Genomic DNA, 26,284 nt, shown 5'->3' on the forward strand with positions numbered 1-26,284 from the left:
CAGACACAGGCAGCGAGACCAACATCTGCAGCAGGAGCAGAGATCTCTTTATGTCACATAAATATCTTTCTTTCCCTGTGAACAGGTCATTTAGTGACACTTAAAACTACTAAATCTGGGGTTTATGTGGAAATGATTTTAGAGTGCACTGGAAACCCCAGGTTCCTTTTTCAATCTAACAACGTCTTTAGAAAGCAATTCTTTAAGCCTCCATTTCCAAGACCCTTTTAATCTCTGCAAATTATTGGTAAGAGCTGAATCAAGGCACACTGCCATCAACTGTGATCACAACACTGTAACTGGGCAATGAGCGACTATCGCTGACTATTTAGAAGAAACTATTGCTTTTAGGCAAGCTACCACAGAAATAAATTAGTATTTATACGGGATTATTGAAAAACGCCCCCCAAAAAAATCAGGCTCTATCTATATGTCAATTGTGTCTTGCCAAGGTCAATATCTTTACCGTAATAGGCACAGTCTCAAATAGCAAGAACAACTTACGTGTGGAAATGAGCACCGTAGGGCCAAAATATGTCATTATTATCAGAAAGACAAACCGATCTCTGAAATAACATCTGCACTTTCACAGCTTTAAATAAAGGTGACCTTCTGCAGAAGGTGTGTAATCAGGAAGCTAGGAAAATAATTCAAAAAAATTAAAACCTAATAGTTTGACTTGTCGGTAGGTTCTTTCCTATCACCATCAGCCTTATTGCATTTGTTATGTCTTTTTTGAAAATCTGCTTTTGAAACTACTTTGCTTGAAATCTGCAGCTTGATCTTCCCAGGCTATAGGAGGACATGGTCCATTTTTGCATTGCACTTCCAGGTAATGACTGATTAGGTTAGAAAAATATACATTCTGTAAATGAGGGTGATTTTAAGGGATTTTTTTGTGAAACATTAGCCATATCAATAGGATTTTCTTTACCACCAGTCTAGCTCATTCTAATGAAATGAAACATCTTCTCCATGTCAGAAAATCCAGTCACTGAAGTTGAACTGGAACGAAGGAATGCATCGGGTTTCTGTTAAAGTAAAACAGCAAAGGGAAAAATCACCTCGATACTCCATTTTCACGAGGACCGAATATTGATATATATATATACAAATAAATATATATACAAAAGGCTCTGTTTTGGGAAAGTTAGAATGCCCAGTTTAAGAAATCATGAAAGCCTTCATTACAATGCTATGCTTTTTATAAAAAAAAAAAAAAAAAAAAAAAAAAAGTCATGCTACTGATGTGGGAAAAATTCTGGGTGTTTTCTGTGCAAAATAAACATGAGGAATTTTGTTGGCTGCATTTCTTCCAGCTCCCCCCAGGCTGTGCTTCCCCTTTGGCTTTGTAAGGAGATGCAGGGAGCAGCAGCCTCTGTCCCCAGGGAATCGGGGCACGGGGTGTCCCCTGGGTCTCTGGAGGAGCCTGTGGGCAGGAGACCCAGGTCAGTCCCTGCTGTGCCCCCCAGGGACCCGCTGCAGACCTTGAGAGCCCCATCACTGGTGAATCAGCCCGCATCACTCCTCATCCCGGCTCCTCTAACGGGAGTTTGGATGCGGCTGTTGTGTTCAGGGTCATTTTCCCACCAGCTCAGCCTCCCTGGGCTGCCCTTCTGCTGGGCAGACCTGTTGTATTTCCCTCCTTGTACATAATGTCCCCCAGTTAAACATTTCGGTGCGTGAGCAGAAGCCACAGGGGCTGGAACTGTGCCCATCGCTTGAGTCCTTATGGACCACCTCATTTGTGCCAGATACTGAAAACCTGGGTCATGCCTGCAAGGCTCACATGCACAGGGCCAGCCATGCTCATCCCTTCACCTTATTTCTGCCTGGTTTGTTACCAAAGCAGCACTGAGGCCTCAGCAACATCCCAAATCTCCTCCCTGCCGCAGCGGCTTGCAGGGAATCATCCTGGGGCACCAGGAGCAGCCTCTCCCCTCCCCGGAGAGCAGAAGGAACACCACTCACCACCTCTCCCGGACAATCTCCATCCACCTCCTGGGGGTCTTCCCTGCACAGAGCCAAGGCTGCTGCAGGGTCCTTGGTTTGCCAGGCTGCAGGTTGATCCCAGGGCTGTTTCCTTGCAGGGCTGGCTGGGGTCCCCCTTCCTCCTCCCACCTTGCCAGGAGGAGTCCCCTGATCCCCATCCACTGGGGCGATGTCACCTGCCCCAACAACAAAAGGGCACCTCATAAGTCCAGGGAGGATGGAGTTTTCAGCAGCTCCTTCCTGGAGTGTGACTCCCAAAAAGGAGGAGACATGCTCCAAAAATATGAAAATAAAAGTATAACTGTCAGACTTTTGAGGAAGACTCTGGTGAAGTAAAAGCTGAGCTCAGATGATGCTCAGCGCTGCAGAGTGCAGTGAAGCTGTACTGCCGGCGACTGGAAATGCCTGGGCTGGTGGGCACAGGCAGCGGGGGCTCTGCTGCAGGGCCCCATCCCTTAGGGTGAGGGGGCAGAACTGTGTCCTCCGCCGGGGACATCTCCAGAGGCAGGCGGGTCACCTCCAACGGCGGGGGCAGGGCACTGAGAGATGGCAGCAGGCCCTCTGCACTGCTCCCAACGCGGGCAGCAATGGGACAGCGGGTGTTTAAAATGGGGGGTTTTTTCGAAGCAGGGAGGGGGAAAACAGGCGTAGGAAAAAATAACGCAGCTGCCGGGAATTCTGCCTGAACTGTGGGAAAACTGTAACTAAATAAAATGTTACAGGTAAAATCGGTGGGGAGGGGGAATTTCGGAGAGATGAACAGCAAGAGCAGTAGCGCACGCAGAGGTCTGAACGCGTTTAACTACCGCCCTGCACCGGGGATCTTCCGAGTTTAACGGGGGGGAGCCCAAACTTCAGGAAGCAGAACTGCCCTCTCTCTGATTTTTTGCCTTTTGTTTTTCTTTCACTGTCACGCCGGTGCTGGAGATGCTTTACCCAGGTGCTCTCACCAAAGGGATGGGGGGAAGGATGGAGTTTGGAGAGGGGGTGGGAGGGGAATGGAAGGGAAGGGTCCTGTCCCGAAGTGCCCAAAATGGGGCTCAGCGTGGCGTGGGGAGGGCTCGCACACATATAGCGCTGTATAGCGGGGCGCGTGTATCCGCGCAGCGATGCGCGGAATTCCGGCCGCGGCTCGCAGGTCCGCCCCGCAAGGCCGCCCCGTCGCGTCCCCCCGGGGCAGAGAGAGAGCGCAGAGACCGCCTGCAGCACCCCACGGCCGCCCCCGGAGCGGGCAAACGCCCCGCCCGGCCCCACCGAGCCCCGCTGTGCCCCGGCCAGGGGGCGGAAAGTTTGGCTGCGCCCGGTCCCCTCAGCCTGCGAAAGGCCGTCAAAGAGCCCCCTCAGCTCCCCGCTGCTCGCGGGGAGCGGCCGGGGACGGGCAGGGGCAGCCCCGGCCGCTGCCCCCTCGACAGGCGTCGGGTCCCCCACAGGAGCCTCCGCAGACGCAGCCCAGGGCGGGGGGGGCGCGTCCCGCGTCCGTCCCGGCCCCAGCCGGGGGCACGGGCAGCCCCGCGGGAGCATTTCGTTGTCGCAAAACCAACGAACAAACGAACAACGATCCCCCCCCGCCCCCCCAAAAAAACCCAAGCAACAAACCGCAAACGGAGATTCAGCTTTAAAAGGGCACCTGGCGCTGCGCGGGTCCCCGCCCGGGCCCGCACCCCGGTGGGGGCGGCGCGGGGGACCGGCGGCCCCGGGGCTCCGTCCCGCCGCCCCGAGGGGCCGGGGCCGCCCGCTGCCTTGTCCCGGCCTGGAGCCGCCCGCCCCCAGGGAACCGGGCCGGGAAAGGGGCTTCCGCGGCTCCTGCCGTCGGGGCCGGGTCCGCGCCGCAGCCGTCGCGCTGTCCCGGGGCCGGTTTCTTTGGCGGGACACACACACAGCGGTGCGGTCCGCGCGCCCTGCCGCGCAGCGCACCGCGACGGGGGGCGGGCAGGTACTTACGGGCGAGGGCCGCGGGGCTCAGCTCGGCTCGGCTCAGCCCGGGCTGGGCCGGGCCGGGGCCGCTCGGAGCCGCTCCGGCGCTGCCCCGGGGCGGCCGGGCTTAAGAGCCGTCCGGCGGGCGCAGGACAATGGCCGGGAGGAGGGGGCCGGGGAGGGCGGCGGGAGGCGGGGAGGGGGACGGGGCCGCCCGCCGCCGCTCTCCCCCGCCGGGCGCTCTCGCTCCGCCCCCCCGCGTCTGGCGTAAACCCGGCGCCGGGCTAAAAGAAACGGCGAGCTACCGGCGCCCGGGGCTGGTGGCCGCCGCGCCGCGCCTCGCCCGCGGGACGGCTTGCCGGTGCCGGCGGCAGCGCCCGGCCCATCCCCTCCCGTCCCCTCCCGCCGCGCCATGTCGCTGAGCCCCAAGCACACGACGCCCTTCTCGGTCACCGACATCCTCAGCCCGATGGAGGAGAGCTACAAGAAGTTCAGCGGCATGGACGGGGCGGGCGGGCTGGGCGCGCCCCTCGGGCCCTACCGCCAGCCGCCGGTGCCCGCCGCTGCCGCCGTCCCGCAGCACGTCGTGGCGGGGCCCACCGGGGCGGCCGCCTACCACATGCCCCACGGTGTGTCCCAGTTCCCGCACGGCGCCGTCGGGGGCTACTGCAGCGGCGGGCTGGGCAACATGGGAGAACTGCCCGCCTACCCCGAGGGGATGCGGAGCGGCGCGGCGGCGGGCGGCGGCTGGTACGGGGCCGGCGGCGACCCCCGCTACTCCAGCAGTAAGTGCGGGCGAGGGGCGGCGGGTGGCGGGCGGGCGGGCGGGCGGGGGGAGCCGCTGCCCCCGACGGGGCGGCCGCCGGCACTGAGGCGCCTGTCCCGCTCAGTCTCCAGGTTCATGGGCCCGTCGGCGGGGATGAACGTGGCCGGGATGGGCAGCCTGAGCGGCATCGCCGAGGGCGCCAAGGCCATCGTGCCGCTCCACGCGGCCCCGCGGAGGAAGAGGAGGGTGCTCTTCTCCCAGGCGCAGGTCTACGAGCTGGAGCGGCGCTTCAAGCAGCAGAAGTACCTGTCGGCGCCGGAGCGGGAGCACCTGGCCAGCCTGATCCACCTCACCCCCACCCAGGTGAAGATCTGGTTCCAAAACCACCGCTACAAGATGAAGCGCCAGGCCAAGGACAAGGCGGCCGCCCAGCAGCTGCACCCCGACGGCGGCGGCGGCGGCGGCCTCTGCCAGCAGCACTCGCCCCGCCGCGTCGCCGTGCCCGTGCTGGTGAAGGACGGCAAGCCCTGCCCGCCGCCGGGCAGCGGCACCCCGGCCCCCGGGCAGCCCGCCCCCCCGCCCCCCGCCGCCTCCGCCGGGGCGCTGCCCGCCGCCCCCGCCGCCCACCCGCACCCCGGCTCGCTGGGACAGGCGGCCGACCTGGAGGAGCTCTCGCCCAGCCCGCCGGCGCTGCACGGCCAGGTGCCCCCCCTGGCCCCCATGGACTCGGCCGGCGTCGACTACAACGGCGGCATGGTCAGCCCCAACCTGCTCTACGGCAGGACGTGGTAATCCGTGTGTCTGTCCGTCCGTCCCCCTCCCGCCCCGCCCCCCCGGACCGGACCCTCCCGGCCCCGACGGCCTCCCCGGCCCGGCGAGGCGCCTGCGGGGAGCCCCGACGGCCGCCCGTGGGCCCCCGCCTCGTCCGCTTCCCCCCCACCCCGTGGCCCTTCGGCATCGCTTCGGGTTTTTGACTCTCCGGGATTCGGGAAACTTGGACCGGGGGGCAGAGGCGCGGCGGGGCGGGCGGCCGACTGCGCGCCCACGTGTGCGCGGGGCTGCGCGCGGGTGTCTGCGCCGCTACTTGAGTGTGTGTGTGCGTGTTCGTGTGTGCGTGCGTGTGTGTGAGCGTGTTCGTGTGTCTGTGTGTGTGTGTTCGTGTGTGTGTGTGCGCGTGTTCGTGGCTCCGTGTCCCGTTCGCCTTCGTGCCGGTGTGCGCGGCCGCCGGGGAGCGGGGGGCGGGGGGCGGGGGGGGCTCGCCCGGGAGAGCTGCCCCGATGGAGCGCCCAGCCGGGGGTAGGACCGGGGGGGCCGCGGGGCTCCGCTCCCGGCCCGGCCCGGCCCCTCTCTCCTGCAGCCGGGCATCGGCAGCCAAACCCGACCGCACCCGGGAGCCCGCGCCGGTGCGCGTATTACCTTACAGCCCCATTGAACGCGAACAATAAATCTTCTGAAGTGCAACTTATCTCAGCAGAATTAATTTTATAAGGGTGCCCCTGAAGTGCAATTTCATTATTATTTGATTGAAGGTAAATTGAATTGTAACTCAAGGTCGAGGAGGCGGCGAGCGGGGCGAGCGGCGGGCAGCCGCTGCCTTTTGGAGGACGGGGAGCGGCTGGAGCAAGAAAATAAAACAAATCCGAGCCTGGCAGCGGCGGAGGGTGTTTTGACAGAAGAGCTCTCGAACGCCGGTGCTCAGATTTAAGGGGGAAAAACGTTTTTATCGTTATTATTAAATATTGCTTAGTAAATTAATGTACGGACCTATGTACCGCCGCGAAGACGGCGCCGCAAACCCCGGCACTTCGCTGAACTTCCGACGAGCTGAAGAGATCACGGGGAGCCCCAACAATTGCCGGGGCTGGACGCCGCGTCCCCGCCGGGAGCGGGGTACCGGGCCCCGCCGCGGCCGCCGGCAGCGGGAGGAGGAATGACGGCGAGCGGCGGGACGGACCGGGGCGACGGGGCTTGTCCCCTCGCCTCTTCCCCGAGGAAACTCGGCACACCGGGAAAAGCTTCTCGGAAGTTTCCGGCAATTTTGCTTTCTTTTATTTTCTTTTTCTTTTTTTTTTTTTTTTTTTTTTTTTTTACAATAAAAGGAAACGTTGTTCTCAAGAGTTGGCTGCTTCGTTCTCGGTGTACGTACGGATGCGGTTTGACCGCCCCTGGACAACCCCGAAACCCCCGTTTTTCCGCCTCCTTCCCAGCCGACAAGGGGATTTCGTTCCGCGCCCCCCGCCTCTGCCATCCTCGGGGGGGGGGTCCCCTGAACTCCGGCCCCTCGGGGGGCTCCCGAGCCCCAGGGATCGCCGGGGGTCCGCGCCGCTCCCAGCTATGCCGTGAAGGAACGATTCTGGGCCAGAAAATGAAGATTTCGGCCTCTGCCAGCCCAGGGACCGGCTCCCGGCCACCTTCCCAAGGGCCACCCCGGGGGCCGGGAGGGGAAGGGGGGGATGTGAGTGGGGAACGGCCGTCGTCGCACGGGGACCCCCCTCCCTTCGGGGGACGGAGGAACCCCCGCGGATCTTCCCCCTTTCACGGCAGGGGTCCCACAGGGGACGGCTTGTAGGATGCGGCTCGGAGCGTCCGGGATAACCCCTGGGAAAGGGGATGGGTGGGGTGAGCGAGCCCCCCGCCCCCCTCCAACCCTGCTGAAGCAAAGGGGATGGCGTCAGGCTCAGCTCCAGCTTGGAAAACATTGAGACACAGAGCAGCTTCAGGACTACCACAGGGATCCTGTCCCCAAGGGCCACCCCCAAGTACCCCAGCAGCTCCGGGGTGCACCGGGATGCAGTGGGGCAGCAGAAGGCACCAGCCGCTGAAGCGAACAGCTGGAGGAGGAGTGATGCTCCACAGCCAGGCCCCGCACCCCATCCCCGCATGACGGGGCAGAGGAGCCGAAGCCCCCAGCCCAGCGCATCGCTCCAAGTGCTGCACCGAGGGTCCAGGTGGGCACCGTGTACCCCGGGGCTGAGGTCAAGCTCCACTTAGGAACACCAACCAGCCTTGAGACTCATGGCTGTCAGCCAAGGGGGTGAAGAGCTGGGCAAGGGGGAACAGGCGAGGACAAACCCTTCCCAAAGCAGCCCCCCAGAATGTATCCAGCCCCGTTTTCATACCCCCCCACCCCCAAACACAGGCAGCAAGGGACAAAAGGCCATTGGCAACCCCGGTTCATTCAGCCGGGTGAGGATGAGCCACACCGCTCCCTCCTCCAGCCTCACACTCAACCACTGCATTTGCATGAAAATTCACGTTCACTGCTGGTTTTGTTCTGCGGGAAAAGCAAAATTACTTTTTTGAGACCCAAATATTTTCCTGGCAGAGGGAGAAGGCCATTGGCCAGGGCTGATGGCGTTTCCCAGCTCCGGCCAGGATGGCAACTCTTTGCATTACAATGAAAGATTCTGCTCCACCCTCAATCACTTGAAAATAATGAACCCAGTTTCATGATTTCTTCCTCCCAAGGTTACACTGGTCTGGTCTTTTTCCTCGTTGCTGGTGATTAACATCTGGGCCCTTGAAGGAAGGGGCTGAAAAACTCCTCACACAGTGCAGCCTTGTACAGGGGCAACAGGAAAGCTTTGAAGTTTACTGATGTAGGTGATAGATGTGTTTAATGGAAAAGTCCAACAGCAAGATGTCATATTAAGCATTAACGCTGCTCATTCAAATGGGTGCTCTCACCATTTTTGGGATTAAACAAAGATTTTAAACACTAGTGGAGAGACTGGGGGAAATTATTTTCCAAGAAATTAATGTAAATGTGTGCAGAGAGGTATAGATAACAGATACAAACAGGTTCTGGAAGGGGTTGGAAATAAACCACTCGATACTGCTCAGAATTTCAAAAGCCACTTTATAAAGCAAATAAAAATATTTACTGATTTGGTACACTCACATGGAAAATCCCTAGAAAGAGTGCTAAAAATGAATGGAAACTCTGTACTCTGCAGCTATTTTAAATTATATATCAAAACAGACAAATACACCTTCCGTGCTTGTTTATGTTACAATAACAAAGTCAAAACCAGGCACAAGTTGTAAAGTTGAAATGTTTTACTTCGAAGTCCAAAAAAAAAAAAAAATCCTCCCTCTGTGAGAAATTCAAGGAAGCATCTGACAAGGAATACTGACAGACGTGTCTTTAAACACCGTGCTCCGCAGGCTGCCTGCCGTGTCTTCCCCAAGAGTTAATAAAATCCGATTTCTATGCATTCTTTAAAACTCCGTGTCTGTTTTCAGGCTCTTATGTGTCAAGTAAAGGATGTTTGGAGTTCAGATTGACAGGCACAGCTAAGCACAGCTTGTATACGTAATAAAGACAAAACAGCACTCCTACCTCATCAAATGTCTTACAGGCAAATTAGCAAGTCTAGTTTACTCGTATTTTGCAATATACTATTTCCAAGCGACATAGCCCCCCCCCCCCCAAAATCAGTTTGGTAAGAAATGTGCACATTTAAAACAAATATCATAGTTTAAAAACTACAGGGTTGTTTCTTAAGGATTCCACACCCACCCCCCCCCCCAATAAAAGAACAAAATCAAAAAACCCAGACATTTTCTATACTTTAAAAAAAAAAAAATCAAGCTAATTCCAGCTGTATCTTCCTGAGGGAGGTGGTAGCGGGTAGGGCCTCCCAGGGCCATATGCCTGCAAACAAACAAAAGCAAGCATTTATTTTTTGGATTAACATCACAGTAAACAAGTTAGGCGAGCTTCAGGCGCCATACAGAAATGAAACAATACGTCCTTTGCACAGAAAGGTACCACAGGCAGAACTGAACGTCTCTTAACAGTGCTTACAGATGCTCTCCTGCAAACACAAGCTTTAACTTCCACAACGGAGAGCAGTTCTGTACAGCACCGGCCTCAGCTTCCAGCTGTACCGCGGGAGAAGCAAAGCTTCTAAAGCGGAAATAAATTCCCCAAAAGACAGCACTGAGGACAAGTTACTCCCAAGCTGTAGCACCTCTGCATGTTCTTTGCTTTCAGCAGCACTGGAAGCAAAAAGGTACAAAGAGTTAAAGCCACGAACATATGTATATGCACACAAACTCACCTGAAGGGCAGATTCGAAATGTAAATTTTTAATTTTTACAGAAACCTTGCTTTGCAATATGTACGCTTATGCTTTACACAGAGTAATGATGTAAACGTCATTTTTGTGGACTAACTAAAGTATCAATTTGAGATGCACAATGTCTGTATGCTGTTGGCAGGATTAGTCAGGTGCTTTATTTTTTTTTTTTTTTAAGAGAGAAAAAATAATTTCCCTCAACTACCAGCTTTCTGTTCTAGGTGTAAGCAGTCTTATGCCACAGCAAGGCAGACGTTTTGACAGACAGGTATTTAGAGAAAAAAATATTTATATTTGTTACAGAAGCAGCATTTTTCAGCGCTCATTCATTTTAAATAATAAATGAAAGATGCCTAAATTCCATCTTGGAAATCACTGCAAATTAGACATATTTTTGTATTTAAATTTAGTGCATCAGTGAAAAATATTTTGTAAGATTTCATAAAAAGTCCCCTTGAAACATTTAAAATTATTTCAAAACCTGCTATACTGCAGACTAGAAAGTTAATTAAATGAGATGCACTAACAACAGCTATAGAGTTGGGGTTTGGTGGGTAGGGGAAGAGGGGCTTCCTTTCATTTCTTTAGAAGAGAAATCCATCTTACCCTGTCCTATGGGGGCTCAGAGATAACGGCTGAAGCTGAAGAGACAGCGAGCAAATCTGTGACAGGGGAGGCTCGCTTCAGCCTGCTTGTGTCAGGCAACCAAAAAATGACTTTCTGAACAAAAACCGATTTGTTACACCCTGTTTTTAAAGGACTCTGAAAGAGACATGCAGATACACTGTTGCCACTAGCAGGAAGGTTTTATATTTGTTTTCAGGTTTGATTGTTGTTAATTAAAAAAAGGAAATAAGTTGACTATATCCCTGGAAAAATCCTTCCTGTTACATAAATAGCAGCAATCCCTGCACAGAACTAATCTAGAGGTCTTGTAAGAGCTACACAAGATATTTACCTAGACATTCAGTTGTGTATTATTACAGACTAAAATAAAAATGTCAAACACCTGCACAACACGATCAAGTTTATTCTTTAGTTTTCTGGAACAGCTGGACTACACCAGCAAATACCCACTACCACAGAGCAACCCATATCCATGGCAGTTGCATTAATTTTGCAAGCACTCTGTAGCAGCGTGTTTATTAACCTCTTCAGACCATGTTCTGTATGCTGTAAAAAAAGAATTCAGAGGTGAAAGGGACCAAAGATAATTATTTATGCTGCTATGTGTCACCACTTCCACTTGAATCCCTTTTCAAGGCTTTAAAGCTTTGAAATTTACAGGCAGCAATGCTAGATTCAATTATTGGTTTTGCACCCTGAACCCTTTAAGGTAGCTTCTAATTTTACTCCAGTGCTGTCAGCCCCGAGGAAATAATGACATCTGAAAGTTCATTTAAAAATGACAAAGAAAAAGAGGCAACAAAAATTTAAAAGGAGAGAAAACACAGTTGGAAAAACAACACAACAACTGCAAAGGAAATTTTTTAAAGAAGCAAGTATACTTTAGCTGAAAGATTTGTCCTTAATAACCATCACTTATGTGAAAACAAAACCATTGTCACCACCCAGTTTTAACTTCATTTCATGATGCAGCAGACATGTCCTGTGCTTGTGACAGGTGAAATATGTTTTGGGCAAGACTGCAATATGACCAAACTGCAATATGCCTCCTATTTAATCATTCAGGTGGCAAACAGCTGGGGAGCTGCAAGGGTAGATGTCCACAACGCTCCGAGACCCCACAGTTTGGGGGCAGCTTCCCAAATGTGAACTAACAGGGGATGCCCTCCCTGAGCTGACACTGCAACCATTTCTGGAAGAGAATTCCCGCTCACCTTTGTGATTGCAGCTGTAGCTGTTACGCATGAAGATTTAAGGTTGGGAACGACCAGTTTAAGCACCAATTCCTTTTGCAAATATATCCACTTACATTACCCAGGATAAAGGGTAGAGTACGGCATAGCAGACAAGACTTTTTTCAAGTACCTACTTTCCAGCCCTAATTAAATACCACCCAGACTCCACCAGCATCAAAATCCTCCACTGATTTTTCTATGTTATTATAGCAGCCCCTGTTATGGATTAGTGCAATTATGCATATATTCCTTTGTTTCCAGTGTTTTGTGTAAACCTGTGGAACACCAAATGAAACATCTCTGAAATCTGATCCTATCAATACACCTCATCCAAAACTGAAATATACTTAAAACAAACAGTGGGGACTCGTTGGGCAGCACAGCCAGGATTCAAGCCCCACTGCTTCCCCATTAAGCCTAATGTGATCCTAACCAATGCTGTCTAGTTTTGCTTATAGCCAAAACCAGTCCTGGAAGGATTTGTACTGGTAATACCTCCTCACAATGCTTGGAGCAAGAGTGCACGGTGGCATACTTGCCTCTCTCTTTTCCCCTGTTTCTTGCTGCAACACCAATATGACAACTGAACGAGCTAAAGACAATTCTTACTCCAGTCTTAAAAGACTCCTTTGCACTAAAAATGCTTTGGGTAGGAGTGGTGGGGGGAGAAGGTTCACTGTTGCTAACAAGGGTTCAGCTGAACAAGAGTTTAAGAGTTGGGAGTGCTGGGGCAGACTGCTTTCTGGCTATAGATCTTTTCAGCAGCACCATGTAATCCTGCAGTCAGCAGACAATGCTGAGAACGGTATTAGCAGCTCACAGGCTGTTTCTGCTGGGCTTCGGTCCTGACAAGCTGAACCAGAGAAGCACACGGCACTCTGCAAAAAGCTTCCCAAGCAAAGGCCAAAGGCTCTTCCCTTACAAACTTGGTTTGATGGTACGTGTTTTTATTGTATTAGCTGCCTCAAAACCCCCACACCATAACGATGTCATGGTGCAAAAGTGGTTGTGATAGATAGCGCTACCTGAGTCTCCCAACCAGAACAGAAAAGAAAAACGTAAAGCAGACAAAGAATCAGAGAAGTGCTCAAATTGCTGTAAGACGACTCACATAACGCTGTATGACATTACAATTTAAATGGATTGTACTTGCAGTCCCTGCTGTATAACCGAAGGAGACTGGGATATGATTCAATACTCACACTGCAGGACAGAATTTATACCTACATGAAAATGATTATATGCTGCCAATAGCACAGAGAAACAGTCTCAGAAATCAAACACTGAATTTGACTGTGTTGGTGCTGTACTGTGTAACACAAATGTTTGTTACTGAGATTGGGCAGACTGGGAAGAAGAAAAATGAAGAGCGTACACTAAAAAGTGACTTGTCTTCAGCACGTTTATGAGAGATAGCTGAACCAGGTCCCAAGAGAAGGCAAATCTCAAACAGTTTGTGCCTTAGTTTCCATATACAGCATTGGGAAATAGTGCTGTTACTAAGCAGCTGAGCGCTCTTCCCTCCTCTTTCCCCATCACTGGTCAGCAACCTTCCCGCAGCTGAGTAATAGTTCCGACTTACCAAAACAGCAACAGAACTTAAGGTTAAATATAGATATCTGAAACTTATTCTAAACTAGTATATAGCATTGTAAGTACTCAAATTTCTAGTGCAAGAGTGTATGCAGATTATGTTTTCACTGGGAACACACACACCCCCCAAAAAAATCACATAAGCAAATTCACCTGCTGCTTTCAAGAAGCATTTTCATTCCGTAGCGTTTTCATAAACTGATGACAAAGTGACCTATAATTCTGGATGAGGTTCTTCTATCACATACACTTGTTTTCGTTTAACCACACAAAGCTATTTTCATGTATACTTTCACAGACATGTTTATTTCTCTGGCTACTAGAATCTAATATTTGCATTTAAGTAGTTTTTCAGCTAAGAAAAAGCCAATAAACATTTGAGGGGAAAAATGAATGATGTCATAAGAATCTACATTTTAAACACACTGGGGAGAAACTCTTCTATCCCCAAAATGTGTAGTTGATAAGATTTCCATACAGAAGAGGAAGACTCTGGTTGAAACACTTCCCTTCAGATTATGTTTTCTCAGGCTGCACAAAGTGGGGGACTTGGTAGTTTGTTTGATCAACTTTCAATGAAAAACAGCGGCAGCACAGTCATGGCATGGGCCTTTTGCCAGGGGCACACACGGAGGGGCTGGGCAAGGCTGGGAAGCCTACCCACCAGCACTTTCACTGGGCTAAAACCAGCTCAGGAACCTATGCTGCAACTTGCTCTCCACAGCTACACGTGAGGGAAGCCTTACTCAGGAGGGGAACAAGACGTGCAAAACATTTTCATACCTGTCTTCCCCTGTCCATCCGATCTTCAGGTCTCTGTGGGTAACTCATTGGTCCACCCAGCCCTTGGTACTGACTTGGCTGGTACTGATTTTGGGATTGCAGCATGCGGTTCCAGGCAAGAAGAGGAGCAGCCCCAGCAGTTCTGTGTAAAGAAGAAACACACTGCAGCATGAACTTAGCTCCTAGTGAGAGTTTCACCCCACAAAATCCAAATTTCTACAGTCTTGTATGATAAGTGATTCTATTTCCTTCAGAGTTAAACACTGTCACATCCAGCTATGCCTGCAGTGATACTGCAGACAGCCCAGTCGTTAGAGATACATCAGGGAGAGGGGGAATATCTTCCAAAATTCTCCTACCAAAAGGCCACATTTGCTTACTGCTTCCTTCATCACAGCTTGAAAGCTACAGAACCAGGTACTACCACAAGCAGCAAATTCAATTTTACAAATCAAGAGATTTTTCACATTCCCTGGAAGGATTCTGTCCATATTTTTAAGGGACAAATTTGCCAATTTATCTGCACTGATCTTGAACGCAGATTAAAACCCAGATATCACTAAGTGAGCTGAACGTAACACACCATCCAAAGAGTAAACATGTGCGATACAGGAGAATGAGGCTTTCTTTTCTAAATGTCCAGACTCTTTCTGGGAGTCCATTCTTTCTAGTTAATTGCAGGTTGCAAATGAATTCTTACTGCGAGTATTCTGAATCTAGGGTAGGGGCCTTGGCTGCTTTTTCCCATCCATTATTCTGCTCAATATGTCAGAAGGTCTGATCGGGAAGAAACCTTTTCAAGTTCTATTGATGCCGTTTTCAATTGACCATGGTGACCTAGCAACATAAGCACTAATTGGCATGGACTGACTGACATTTGGTGTACAGTTTATATGGGAACGCAAATTCAACATCCATTATAATCTAGTTTGCCATCCTAGATTACTAACAGCAAGAAATGTTTTAATTGCCTTCAAGTACCTATTCTAACATTACAATTATAAAGCAACAGGTATAATACATCAAATCATTGTTTAATTAAAAATATTTAGAAAAATGATATAGCCATGATATAGTCTTTAAAGCTGAGCACAGGAAAGGGTACAACTCCTTGCAGAATTCATAGCAGTTACGTTTTGCAGCACAATATATTGTTGTAAAGGAAAAACACTGGATAGTCGAGACAGTTAATCTTTTCTGACCCCTGTTTAAGAGAGAGTCAGCTGAACAGTGTGCGGCCAGCCTGCTGAGAGACAGGGATAGCAGAGAGCACGAGCACTGCATTTCACATCTACCTGCTGCACCGCTGAACTGAAAGTCACTTTGCACGTCTTCAAAGAGCCTCTGCCTAGATTTGCTGGATTAAATTGGCGGGACTTCAGCCTTGGAGGAGTAACCCTACCCAGAAAGGCTGATCTATTCTTTCAAACACACATGGGGTTCGGGGAGGAGGTATGACTCATGACCAAGGCAGGATTCACAGCCAGCTGTACAATGTTGGGCAAACTGAGCTTTGAGCAACTGAGGAAGCAATGCTGGGAGAGGACTTGTAAACACACCTTTCACCAGCTGGAGCAGAGGCAAACTTGGGATCAACACAGGCAAACATAAGATCAATAAGAACAGGCATTTTGGACATGAAGGCTTTCTGCTTTTGGATGCAAATAGGTTTGGGTTTCACACCAAAGCCTGCATGAGAGCTACTCCACCTAGTCAGATTAAGACCTGCCTGAATTTTACAAAGGCAAGAGAAACTCCTACCATCTCCAGAAATGAAATAACTTGATTCTCCTTTATAGAAGTATGAGTCTTACCTGATAAACACACAATTGGTAAATACGATGTGCAATATATGAAGTAGAAATGAACGTGCAAAAGCTAAATGATAACACTGAACTATGCAGTTTTATTTTTAGCTTCTAAGGTATGTCTTAGAAATGTGCAATGTTATCCAAATCATTCATCAGGAAGAGCAATACCGTATTTAAAGTTAATAGCACATTACACTTCCAGGGACTAAACACTCAAAATCAGTACTCTTAAGTATGATATTCCTTTTGATTAAGTGTTTTGAGTACTAACTTTTTTCCCCCCTTTATTCCTAGAAAACATCAGACTCTCCAGGATGAATACACTGCTCAGCCTTAAGGAAAACTACAGGAAATTACCTATATAGCCCCAGCTCTAGCACTTTCATCAACAGTCACTCTGTCTCTACAACTTTGCTAATGTGCTTGTCATAAACACCCTCAGAGACTGATAATCACAGACCCACACTTGCTATGTGCCCAGAATGGGAAAGTTTGACAAATTTCATTTGACATTAATACTTATTTGGTAGAGTTAAAACTTCTTCTTTTAATAAAGTGCTGCTTAGTGAAAAGTTGGGATATTTAACAAATAAAAAACACATTAACACTAATATCACTAATAATTTTGAAGCATTTTTGCTTCCAGGCCATCTGAAAGAGTGAAATTGGTGATCTTCAGTTAGAACCACTACATATTCTAGAGAATAAACCTAGTAGAAAAAGAAAAAAAAAAAGCTGGAATGCATTTTTCTGATCTTAAAGCCAGAAAACCAGCTTACACCTTTTTTCTGCTCTTAATTCACAGAACTATGTACTATTTTAAAAAACAGAATTTGATTTTCATCTGGTAAACAGAAATCAGGAAATTATAGTCCTCACAGCACTTCACTTCATGATCGCCTAGTGCATGTATTAATTGGTGATTCAAATTACCCGCGGGTGGAGACTTGTACGCAGCAAAGCTGTGTCTCACGGGTAACAGAAAAATAATTGTGCCACTTGGAATATCACATGAATTCACATTGGCAGAGTTACTCAAATGCGCTATCCAGAGTCCTGCCAACTTACAATTAAACGAAAGTGTATACATACAGGGTAGCTAAAATACAACTTCAGGAAACTTTATACAGTAAAACATTCCTGTGTTCCAGCCTCAGATTCTTTGGAAACCTCTTCTATGGGCAGGTTAAGCAAAGGATTTGCTTACCCAGATTACAAATTTCCATCAGCCAGGAAACCGGGTAGCAAATTTTTTATATATATATATATATATATATATATAAAATAAAACCTCTGAAACATATCATATCACCAGCACTGAAGGCAAGAACATGAAATAATCTTTTGCAATCCTCAGCAGTGCAGACCAGGGCCTGAACAGGACATGCTGAAAGGTGTCCTGTTCAATGGCAGCTCATGGATTTTATTTTACTTGCTGCACACTGCTGAACTGTGTCACTAAATTTAAAAGTAAGAAATCTTATGCAGGAGACAAGATCATTTGGATTATGAAGAAGCAGCTTTACGCTACTGGCTTTTTTCCACCCAGGTCTCTGAAGCGACATCTTGTTTAGCCCCCACTGCAATACTCTACCTCTGAAATAGCAAAGGCTCAAAGCTTTCCTGGCAGGGACATGGTTCATTGCTTATCCCTTGCTTGATGTCGCAAATCAAGGGTATCGTAGCCTCCTGCCAACCCACTTCATCTGAAAAGGCTGGAGCAGGGGCTGGCCTCTCCCTCAATTACTTTCTTCCCTAGAGCAGAGGTGACGGAGAACAAAAATTCCTTGCTGCTCTCGCTGGTGACACCTTGTTGCTCCTGGAGCACCTGAAGCTGCAGCAGCAAGAGGGGACAGCCTTGGGGCTAGTGGTATGGGAAACTGGCAGCTCCCAGGGAATTAACTGGGAAACCAAAAACTTCTTGAGGGGGTTTCAGTTCAACAGGTCCAGCCATTTTTTCCTGCACCAAAGCCTATCTATATTTAGGTTTCTCTTCAAACTTTTGCTTAAGACTCCATGCTTATCTCTATGGCAACTAACTCAACATCAGCCCTGAGCATGTGTTTGTTTTGTTTCCCAAGAACATGGCAAAATTACTTATGCTCAGCACCGAAACTGGCAAGTTACTGATTTTCATAGGCCATCAGAAGTATAACAAAGTATCATCAGGGAGAGGAAGCATTGTAAATATACTGTTGCCACTCCAAAGCTAGAATGGCATTCTCCAAGCTTCTCTAAAGCTTATTTTCTAGGTGAAGATGACACATCTTCAATTTAAAGTCACCTCAAGGGACACCAGTTTCCTCAAGTTTGGGAGCTGAATTGTGAGATCAACGCTGGACAGGTTAGCAGATGGAATCACAAATACTGTCTATCTGCAAAAATGCTCTGAAGTACTTGGCCAGCGTGTGGTCACTTCTAAAAATATTAGCACAAACCAAGCACAGTGACCTTATGACAGGATTCTGATTGACATACAGTTGATTATGACAACTCTAATAAAAAAATAGTGTATTTCAAGCAAAAAAGACAAAATTCCTGGCTGAAATTATTTATATGTGAATTGAGACTCTTCCATTTTGCAAAAATAAACAGCCTGGTAAAATGATAAAAGTATAGCATTGTAAAAGTAATAACAAGTTACAGACATGTAGCAATATTTCACAAAATAGTACTATTTAAATTTGATTTAATTAAGGTGTGGGAATGGCAACTCCCACGGACAAAGTAATATTAAAGTTTGTAATGCAAGATTCATTTATAATGCAATATTCCACATTGATGTGGCACAGGACAAGGGACTTATTTCATGAGGGATCAAAATGGTTGCTATGGAAAGCGTGATTCCAGAGAACTCAGTAAATTCTCCCAAAGCTCATATTTTCAATGCTTAACACTTGCAAATAAAACCATGAAAAAAAAAAAGTTGTGCCTCAGAGCAGAAACTTAAGGTCTCACATATGCTCTCATTTCTCTGTAAATATAAATAAATATCATTATTCATAGCTTTCACGGGTATGCTGGAGTTTATAAAGTCCATCTGACTTAAGGACATACAACCTATCAATGAAGAAACGCATGTAAAACATCCCTTATTATCAAACCATGTCACATTCCTTCTATTCGATGGCACTTATTGGACTGCAGATTCCATAATCCTTCCCTGAGTCCCTTCTGCATTTAATTCAGTTCAGTCTTAAGTAGTTAAAGAAACTGTTTTCAGTGGCAACTAATAACTACTGACCTACAGTGACACTGCCCTACAATAGGCTTGTCAGGCCTGAAAAACTTGTACCAAAGAAGCTGATTAGGACTTCAAGAGGTTTGTAGCAAGAATCAATGGCTAGTCTGTACTAATGCTGCGGTTGCGGCACAGAAATGATAAAAGTGGAACACCATTAGTTATGCCTCATTAAGCTCCACAGCCCTCCTAAAAAGAAATTTGTTTAGCCTGTCCAAAATCTAATGCAGTTTTAAGCTCTCTGTGTTCAATTTCATAGTATCTCAAAAGCTTCAATAAGATAAAGGCCAAAGAACCAAGAATGGTACCAAAGCACCAACAGTAAAGTTAATTTTGAAGTCTGAGTTTTAATGGAAAGTGTTTTTGCCTTTTTTTTTTTTAATACAAAGTACTCGAGCCTTTTAAAGGATGAACACCACATAGTGCACTCACAAAATATAAATAAATCATGGACATTAATTAACTTTAAAAAAAACCTGCTGTACAGCATGATTTCAACAAATTTAAACAACAAAGTTCAAAACAAAGAGGAACGAAAAAGTTGTGAAGCCCAGCAGAACCAAGTACATCCTGATGGCCACATTTTACAAAACTTTGAGTCCTCCTGCCTTACCTCTGTGGTGTCTGTTGAAACAAGGGCGTAGGACCTCGCCAAGACTCCTGGGGTCTAAGATCTAGAGGGAAAAACAAAACATTAAAATAAAAAAGAGCAAGTACACTTAGAGAAGTGTGCTCAACTTACTCTTACACGTGCCCCAGAACTTGCTTTAAGAAATGAAACAGAAAAGCTCAAACTGGATATACTACCAAATACGTTTCACCAAGTCGTTGATCGCTATTGCTGATTTCGATAGAGCCCTTTATGTCCATCAGTGGCAAGCTTAGTATTAATTAATAACAGGCAACTTTTTTTTTTTTAGTATGTCCAATAAGCTTCAAGTTATAAGAATGAATTTTAATTGCTAGAACTGGCATTGGTTAGTGCTTGGACACTTCACAGGTATCTTTTCTTGAATTTTTAAAATGCAAAACCATGTCTGTTACTGTAACAACTGAAGACTTTATTTAATGTTTAAATTTCTTATAAGTACATCCATCACTACATGAAAAAAGATACATGCATGCACACATGCACCACTGTGTCATCATCACAACACTCCCGGTTTGTGAGCAACGAATATTTAATACTCAAAATATGTGCAAGTTTCCCTCTGATTAGGATAAGTTATTCTATAAAGCAAACTAAAAGAATGACCAGAGCACGTAACAAAGCAAACAGTTCCACTCATTCATGTTTAAATATAATATATAAAGTCATATTTAGGATCTATTTAAAGATAGTAAAAATATATTTAAAAGTTAACCTAGACAATGATAATAAATATCTATTAATGTTATCTCAGATAATGTCATCAGACTGAATTAAATGTTTTCGGGTAAAAACTTCACTAGAGACCTAGCACTGCAGTTATAAGAAACTGCAATGAAGAAGACCACCCACTTCTCAATTGTTTTTTCTACCCAAATTAACTCTTTACAAAGACGTAGCAGTAACAACATTGCTTTAACAGGACATGCAATTAAATGGTTGTTGTTCTTCTAAATAAACTGGTCAGTAAACAGGATAAAAGAAACAGCTAATCAATAGCTCCCTGGTCAGTCCACAACACTCAAATTGTGCATCAATCAAAAGCTTCAGTTTCAGTGACACCTTTGATTATTTTCAATGGTGTTTAAGTGTGACCTAATTTCAACAGCTGGTTCCAGAAGTTGTCTAATGGATGCACTGCGATGGGACAGCAATGCTCTGTTAAACTGCCAATGTTGAAGTACACTGAAGCTTTGCAATTGTTTGAAAGAAAAGGGGGGGGGGGGGGGGGCGGAAACCACCAGAGGAAAAATCTGCACCTCTCTCCTAACTCTGGCTGGATTGTCTGCAGGCTGTAATGATCTGACCTGGACAGAAACCTTTCACGGCAGCACTCAAGTGTGCAGGGGGGGGTGCAGGCAGCCCCCACTGAAGATAACACCGTTTCATCAGGGAAAATAAATTCTGATCCCCAGCAGCTCCACCATTCCCCCTGGGCCTCCTCCATGCAGAGCTAATCCAGCTCACCCAGCCCAGCAATGGCCTGAGCAGCACAGGAGCCCGCTGTACTTTATTTATTAAACGTTACACATATGCACACACCCGAACCAATATATACACCTCTCTCTCTCTTTATGTGTATATATATACACACGTACACACAGAGAGACATATATACTGTTACCAACTGATGCTCATAATCAGGTATAATTGGTTATTTCATATACACTGTAACCAAACCAGTCTAAAGCACCACAAGGACTAAAGATGGATGTGTGGCACTTCTATGCTGATCAGCCTGCGAATTACAAGGACTTTTACATGTGTAAACAGGCCGTACTAACACCATGCTTTAGTGATGCTGTGTTTGCTTTTGAATACCAGATTAGTGCAACACCAGAAAGCCCAGGCCCATAATAATGCTGTCTTCAGCTACTTTGGCGGGGGGGGGGGGGGGGGGGGGATGGAATAAGCAGTTAAGACACAATATTAAACTGAAATTAAAAAAAAAAAATTACAAAAATGAAATTGCTAAAAAAAAAAATAAAAAAATTGAAATACATGCAATACAGAAGAACCGAGTTCTGCTAAAAATGTTTTCAGGTGCACAAACCCCTCAACCTGTAGCTACTAACACCTGTAGTTCTTCACCTGCAGCAGCCAGGATGAGGACTAGGCTCTGTCACCACAACCAGACCTGCAGGTCTCCTAAGTCTGGCTCAGTTCTCCTTTTGCTTGCTGGGAGACACAAACTTCTAGAAAGAATAATGGCCATGTTTCCCCCACCCTTCTCCTCTGTGCAGGCTGAGCTAGGCAAGACCCCCAAGTATCCGGTCAATTATACAGACTAATACAGTCTCTCCCTTCCTGGCCCTTCCTGGTCAGAACTTCACATTTCAGTTGATGTTTATTAACATGCTTTCCATTCCACTGCCAGGGTTAAATGGTGAGAAACCCAGTGAGATGATGCAGGTCTTGCCCTGGTACAGTGTTTCCCATTCATACAGACACCTGCTTAAAGACTAGTTAAAAACACGTGTCCTATTTAATCACTTTCTTTCCATCAGAAAGGACCCATCTCTCCTGCTGTAACCACTTTTTTTTCAGCCCTAGGGAACGGTTTAAGAAAGAGTTTAATGAAATCATCAGAAAAACATTTAAAACCACCTTACTGTTATTCATTTGTATGGCTCTGAGAGAACAATCTTTGAGGGAAAAAGCTTGGAGCAGCGAATTACACTTCAAAAAGGTACAAAATTGGAGAAGAAATGACAATTAGTATTTTCTTTAGTCTTCAAAACTTATGCATTTCCTAGAGCTATAAGGCCAAATAAACTGCCTTCTCTAGCAGCTCCTCAAGTAACAATTTATCTAATCAGTGTGGCAATCAAAGACGAGATTTTGTGTTTACTGATTGCACTAATCAAAATCACTTTTCAAATCCAGTTAATTGACAAGTTTACTGACTGAAATGAAAGTCATAAGTCAGATATCCTGTGCTGCAGAAACCAAATACGCCATTCACAGAGTACTGCCGTACTGCACTTGACTCTCCAAGTTATCAGCACAGACAATTATTCATCAACTGAAAATTGGCACATCAAAGTCAAATCAAAGAACAACATTAAGGAACACCCACAGCAGGCTCTTGAGGAAGAGATGGCACTTTGGTTGACCGCATTGCCCTTCTAGAGTCTAATTTTACTTCATCATACATATAAAAAAAATACATAAAATGCAAAGTTGCTGTGCATCAATCCCACAAAATGTGGGAATTTTAACCACACCAGGTCTAGTTTTTCAGGAACATGTGGTTTCCCAATCCAATTATGCCACAGCATACAGCTGTTCTCTCACAATTATAAGCTGATGAACATGACTGACACAAGAGATAACCTCCCCCATTAAGAAAACTCAGCATATGTCTTCCCATTCTTTCTAATTTGATTTTCTAGCTGAAGATATCTGTGCTTTGACAGAGACATTTGTGCTTGAACTGAAGGGCGTGACTGCAAAAGGCAAGAAGATAGCTGTGCTATCAGATCTAGGAACACCTTTTGGTACTCCTAGACAGTACACTGTCCGGGTGAAAACTGGCCCACGCACTCAATTCTGACCACAAATTTCCATTGGAGCCCATGCACTGTCCATGCAGACTGTTCCTGTTCAATAAGATGACCACCACTTATTGCAGTGAGGTTCAGAGAGCTGCTGATATGCTCCCATCTTGACAAGTTTGCTTCACACTCAGCCCACACAATCCATAACCCAGGATGTGTTACGGTGTCTGGGTGTGATCCCACTTGCAAAAGCATCATTTAGTGTGAATGTCAAAAAGACTCATTTCAGCAGAAATTTTGGGCTATGACGCTTGGAGGTATTCTTCTAACAAGGGTTTAAGCAAGGGTTTATCCCTTTTACCAAGGTCTCTATCTGGTAAAAGAGGAGTTAAGACACATGTGGCCGCTTGGCATCAATTAAGTCAACCATGGTTGTAGTTAGTTGAAAAGACTTTGCAGTCAGTTTAAATCAGAAGTTAGAGTTTAAGATTAATCTCCTAGGACAGCTTGGTATCATTAGTAGAAGAGGAGCAGAAACACAACAAAATTAACTGACAAAGAATACATTTGCAGCATGTTGCACTGCGGTCTCACACAAAAACAGAGAGTGCCAGGAAACAGCTTCTTGACTCTGGGATGAAGAGCCCTGGAGAGCACCGGCAGGCGCCACAACCCCCGCTTTCTTAAAAAGCCTTTGTACAACAACTGCTGGTGGTGTGCGAAGCAGCGTGCCACAACGGCGGCTGAAGAGACCAGCAGGTTGACCCGGCACCTCTTTTGACTGTATGACCAGGAAAGCACGAGATCAACCTCTGCCTAATGGAAAAAGCAGCATTAAGGAAAGTGGCACAATGAAAGAAAGGAAAAAAGCCTTGCTTTCAGATTTGCCAGGCACACCTGTAGAACAGCAATTGCCCAAGGCAATTTGAGGGTGAGGAACGGACAGGAGATGAGGGGAGGAAGGAACATGTGAAAGAAAGCCATCAGAGTGTTTTTCTGAGGCCAACCAACAGATGGACTGGGATTTCATACCAATCAGTGGATTCAAGCCTCCTCAATTTGAAAGAATGATGGCATTGGGGCATATTTGCACGTGGTATGCTTCTCATACAACACAAGGTGCTCAGATGCCACGAGGACGAGAGCTTTCTAAGCACCTAATTGGCAGGATCAGCTCCATCTATGTAAGGCACAGAAAACTGCTTTGAAATAAGTATTTCCCACAAAGCGTCAAGACTCAAGCTTCAAAAGACATGAACAGCAGTATAGGGACCAATGGGCTCATGAGTACTTTCTCTCTTCTGAAAAGCACACAGACTTTCTGGTTTTGGAGATTAATACAAAAACGTGATGTCTGTCTGGTAGTTCTGCCCATTCCCCGTGCTCTTCTTAGATCATGTTTCTTAAATACTTGTTTTCCTTTAATCAAAGTTAATAGTGCCAGGCTCTCATATTCAATCTATCTCTCCATTTAAACCAATCTGATACCTCACACAAGAAAGCTTCTGCATCCACTACTCAACTAAACTTCATCTACTTTGGGACTGGACAATAAGTTTAATTCAGAGTAGCCATACGATATTATTTATTCATTTTTTCATATATGGCAAAAAAGTAAGTCAAGTATAAAAAGGCTCACAGCTTCACTATGCAGTAGCTTGGCCTTCTATATGTGACAAAATCTGGAGTTCAAACTTCACCTGTGTCAGCTGTTTAAATTCAAACACTTGCATAATTCAATATTGCAAGACTGTTCAGCTGAACAGTGAGAACTTCCTACTTTAAAACACCTTTTTAGGCAGTTTAGCCAAGTTTCCTCCTGTCTCAATCCCACCATTACAGAAATGCAGCTAGAAAGACTGAACAGAAACACAAGTAATTCCTTCCCAGGATGAAGAATTCCACGTCAGGTCACACAGGATTTATCTTACCACTTCCAGTGACCCAGCTGTTCACTAAGCCAACAGCAGTGGCATCCCTGACCTCCTGACCATCTCCTCCCATCTGTTTGCCAGAAGCTGCAACACCTACTGCAGGCAGGCAGAAGCCAATAGAGGACTGTGAATCATCAATTTCCATTCACTCTGGCAACTCAGCACCAAACACAGCTCTTTTGCCACTCCTACAATCTCTCCCAATCTGCCACCGTGCTTTATGCATTAATTATTTTCTGTGGCCAGCATCCTTCTCTTGTTGTTCTCTTCAGGCACAAAGCACCAAGGTTCTACTAAGTCTGCTGATGTTGAGATTCAGCCACATACTGAATACGTTCCAGATAACAGGTACTATGAACCCTTAGCAGACAAAGTGCTATTCTTCCTATTATATTTCAATACTGGACACACCATTCAAAATGGGATCCCACTTACAGGCATGTAATTACATTTTAGTACATTTCACTACAGCAGTTCCATAAAGGAAGAGCAATAGAGAAGAGCAACAGTTAAGGAAGATGGATGCATTAATCCACTTTTTATTTGTAATAGTGCAACAGACCAAAACAAAACTGAAATATTTTTCAAACTCAGAAATGTAGAAAGCAGAACCAACTTACTTGACAACAATTTAGGAATCTGCTGCTGCCCACTCAGAAGTGGCCTGGCGTATGGGCTCCCGTACGTTCCAAGAGGTACTGCATTGGCATACATTCCTGGCATCCCTCTTTCCCTTGGCATCGTATGGCTATTATGTGTAAGAAATGGAAAGGAAAAAGAATAGGATGTTTTTATGAATGCCATCTTACAGCACAGCTGCCACCCAGACCATCACACGCCCCAGCTCTCTTCAGTGCGTCAGTGGAGATGTTCACAAACACAATGCAGTGACTTGCTTACAGATCAGGGTCCCAGGCACACCACAAATAAAGCACACCCTTTGTGAGCTGGTCCCAGCAAAACTCTGAAGTTTCTATAGCAAGCCACAATAAGCAGAAAAACATGTATTTCATGCAAACTGTAGAAGAGTCCAGTAAAACTGAACTGCTGTCACGTTTCCTAAGAAATGAGAGTTGATAGAGATGCAGGATCTGCAAATACTGGTGTATCAATGTTTGCCAGGCCTTTGCTATTTTTCCTGTACAGAACTACATT

At 46.9% G+C, this 26,284-nt stretch overlaps 2 protein-coding genes across 3 annotated transcripts in view; one reads left to right on the forward strand and one right to left on the reverse strand.

The window, feature by feature from the left end:
• The first annotated feature begins 4,318 nt into the window (after positions 1 to 4,318).
• Positions 4,319 to 5,464, forward strand: NKX2-4 (NK2 homeobox 4). Its single transcript, XM_074864899.1, has 2 exons — positions 4,319 to 4,691; positions 4,797 to 5,464. The coding sequence occupies exons 1-2, from the start codon at positions 4,319 to 4,321 to the stop codon at positions 5,462 to 5,464; spliced, it is 1,041 nt and encodes a 346-aa protein (XP_074721000.1).
• A 3,047-nt stretch (positions 5,465 to 8,511) lies between these two features.
• XRN2 (5'-3' exoribonuclease 2) overlaps positions 8,512 to 26,284 on the reverse strand; it is a 50,882-nt gene continuing 33,109 nt past the window's right edge. For both annotated transcript variants that reach the window (XM_074864070.1, XM_074864073.1), the window contains exons 27-30: positions 25,750 to 25,877; positions 19,660 to 19,720; positions 13,995 to 14,136; positions 8,512 to 9,329 (exon numbers count right to left, since the gene is read on the reverse strand). In XM_074864070.1, coding sequence (XP_074720171.1) covers positions 9,267 to 9,329; positions 13,995 to 14,136; positions 19,660 to 19,720; positions 25,750 to 25,877 — 394 coding nt within the window. In that variant the 3' untranslated portion in view covers positions 8,512 to 9,266. The remainder of the gene's footprint in view (positions 9,330 to 13,994; positions 14,137 to 19,659; positions 19,721 to 25,749; positions 25,878 to 26,284) is intronic.

The sequence above is a fragment of the Strix uralensis genome, chromosome 3, assembly GCF_047716275.1.
Source record: "Strix uralensis isolate ZFMK-TIS-50842 chromosome 3, bStrUra1, whole genome shotgun sequence".
In the NCBI taxonomy this organism is placed as follows: Eukaryota; Metazoa; Chordata; class Aves; order Strigiformes; family Strigidae; genus Strix; species Strix uralensis.

Excerpts from the sequence above, each read along its gene's own strand:
- NKX2-4 (XM_074864899.1), top strand. The coding sequence starts at position 4,319 with ATGTCGCTGAGCCCCAAGCACACGACGCCCTTCTCGGTCACCGACATC. Across the intron at positions 4,692-4,796 it reads CGACCCCCGCTACTCCAGCA|TCTCCAGGTTCATGGGCCCG; the intron begins GTAAGTGCGGGC and ends TGTCCCGCTCAG.